This window comes from Alligator sinensis, unplaced genomic scaffold (genome assembly GCF_000455745.1).
Source record: "Alligator sinensis unplaced genomic scaffold, ASM45574v1 scaffold73_1, whole genome shotgun sequence".
Classification (NCBI taxonomy): domain Eukaryota; kingdom Metazoa; phylum Chordata; order Crocodylia; family Alligatoridae; genus Alligator; species Alligator sinensis.
The window spans coordinates 704,266-705,972 of record NW_005841838.1 but is presented as its reverse complement, the minus strand read 5'-3'; the positions used below and the strand labels follow the sequence as shown (position 1 = coordinate 705,972).

Genomic DNA, 1,707 nt, shown 5'->3' with positions numbered 1-1,707 from the left:
CACAAGTTACATCCCTGGAGAAAGCGGCTGTGAGCGCGGGACAGGCACCGGCGCGACCCGACCGGCTTCACGTTACACAGATCGGGAGGAAAACCTTGAGCTCAGCCTCCAACCAGCCCAAGGCACAGAGACTCCCAGCCCCTGGGAAGAGGCTGCACTAGGCGCAGTCCCTGTGCTGTCCCCCTTTTCGTCTCACGCCTGGGAACGGCCCCCGGCATTAGTTCCAGCTAAGATTTCCCAGTCAGAAGCAGTGGCCAGTCCCAGTCTGGACAGGGCAAAGACAGGCATTGCCTCTTTTGTGAAGTAGCCTGCGCATGGGATTCTCAAATTTGCCCCAAACTCTGCCGTCCGGTCTAATCCTGCCCCTGCTGACCGGCAGCATTGAGCCAGCAGAGAGAAGCCGGTGACCGAGCAATGGGACAAATGCTTCTCCACTCACAACTCCTCAGAGCAAGGGGAGAAGGCAGGAGGAGCAGTATGTGAAGGCTGAGGGGAGAAGGCTTTTGGAAGTAGTTGTTTTCATTAGTAAATTAACCTATTTAAAATTCTTTCTTTCTTCTTCTCTCTCAGTTAGGAGCAAATGTTTCCCTTTGACAAATCCCTTCTGGCATGAGAAGGCAAACCTCACAGCCTCACACAAACAGCTTCTCCGTGAGTAAATGTTATATCATTTCTGTACCTTCATCCCTTCTCCACCACTTGCCCAGTCATGTCATCGGGGAACAAATGCAGGTCCTTTTCCTGGGACAGACCGTGTAGACCCGTGGTTCTATACCCTTAGGAGTATATGATCATTGCTTGGGCATGCAGGGATAAAGTCAGGAAGGCTAAATTGCAATTGGAGTTGCAGGTAGCAAGGGATGTGACGAGTAACAAGAAAGGCTTCTACAAATACAGTATGTCGATAGCAAGAGGAGGATCAGGGAAAGCGTGGGTCCCTTACTGAATGGGGGAGGCAACCTTGTGACAGAAGATGCAAAAAATGCCGAAGTGCTCAATGCCTTTTTCACCTCAGTCTTCATAGGCAAGGTCAGCTCCCAGACCAGTGCACTGGGCAGCACAGTTTGGGGAGAAGGTGAGCGGCCAGCAGAAAGAACAGGTTAGGGACGATTTAGAAAAGCTGGACCTATACAAGTCCATGGGGCTGAAAGGGATGCACTTGAGGGTGCTAAGAGAGTTGGCCAATGTGACTGCAGAGCCACTGCCTGTCATCTTGAAAACTCATGGTTATCAGGAGAGGTCCCGGACGACTGGAAAAGGGAAAACATAGTGCCCATGTTTAAGAAAGGGCAAAAGGAGAATCGACAAACTACAGACCAGTCAGCCTCCCTTCAGTCCCTGGAAAAATCATAGAGCAGATCCTCAGTGAATCCATTTTTAAGCACTTGGAGGAGAAGAAGGTGATTAGGAGCAGTCATCACAGATTCAACAAGGGCAAGTCATGACTGACCAACCTGATTGTCTTCTATGACTGGCTCTGTGGATGCAAGAAGACCAGAGGATGTGCTACACCTTGTTTTTAGCAAGGTTTTTGATACGGTCTCCCACAACATTCTCCCAGGCAAGCTAAGGAAGTGTGGGCTGAATGAATGGACTGTAAGGTGGATAGAAAACTGGCTGGAGCATCAGATTCAGAGGCTAGATCTCATAGAATGGAACTGAAGGCCTCAGTCCTAGGAAGCAAATGCTGGCATGCTTACATCCATT

General features: G+C 50.0%; 1 protein-coding gene across 1 annotated transcript in view; it reads left to right on the top strand.

Annotated features, from left to right (window-relative positions):
• The window catches only part of TMEM114 (transmembrane protein 114), a 40,683-nt gene that overhangs the window by 2,494 nt on the left and 36,482 nt on the right, over positions 1-1,707 (top strand). Inside the window, exon 2 of the mRNA XM_006015527.2 lies at positions 571-651. Coding sequence (XP_006015589.2) covers positions 571-651 — 81 coding nt within the window. The remainder of the gene's footprint in view (positions 1-570; positions 652-1,707) is intronic.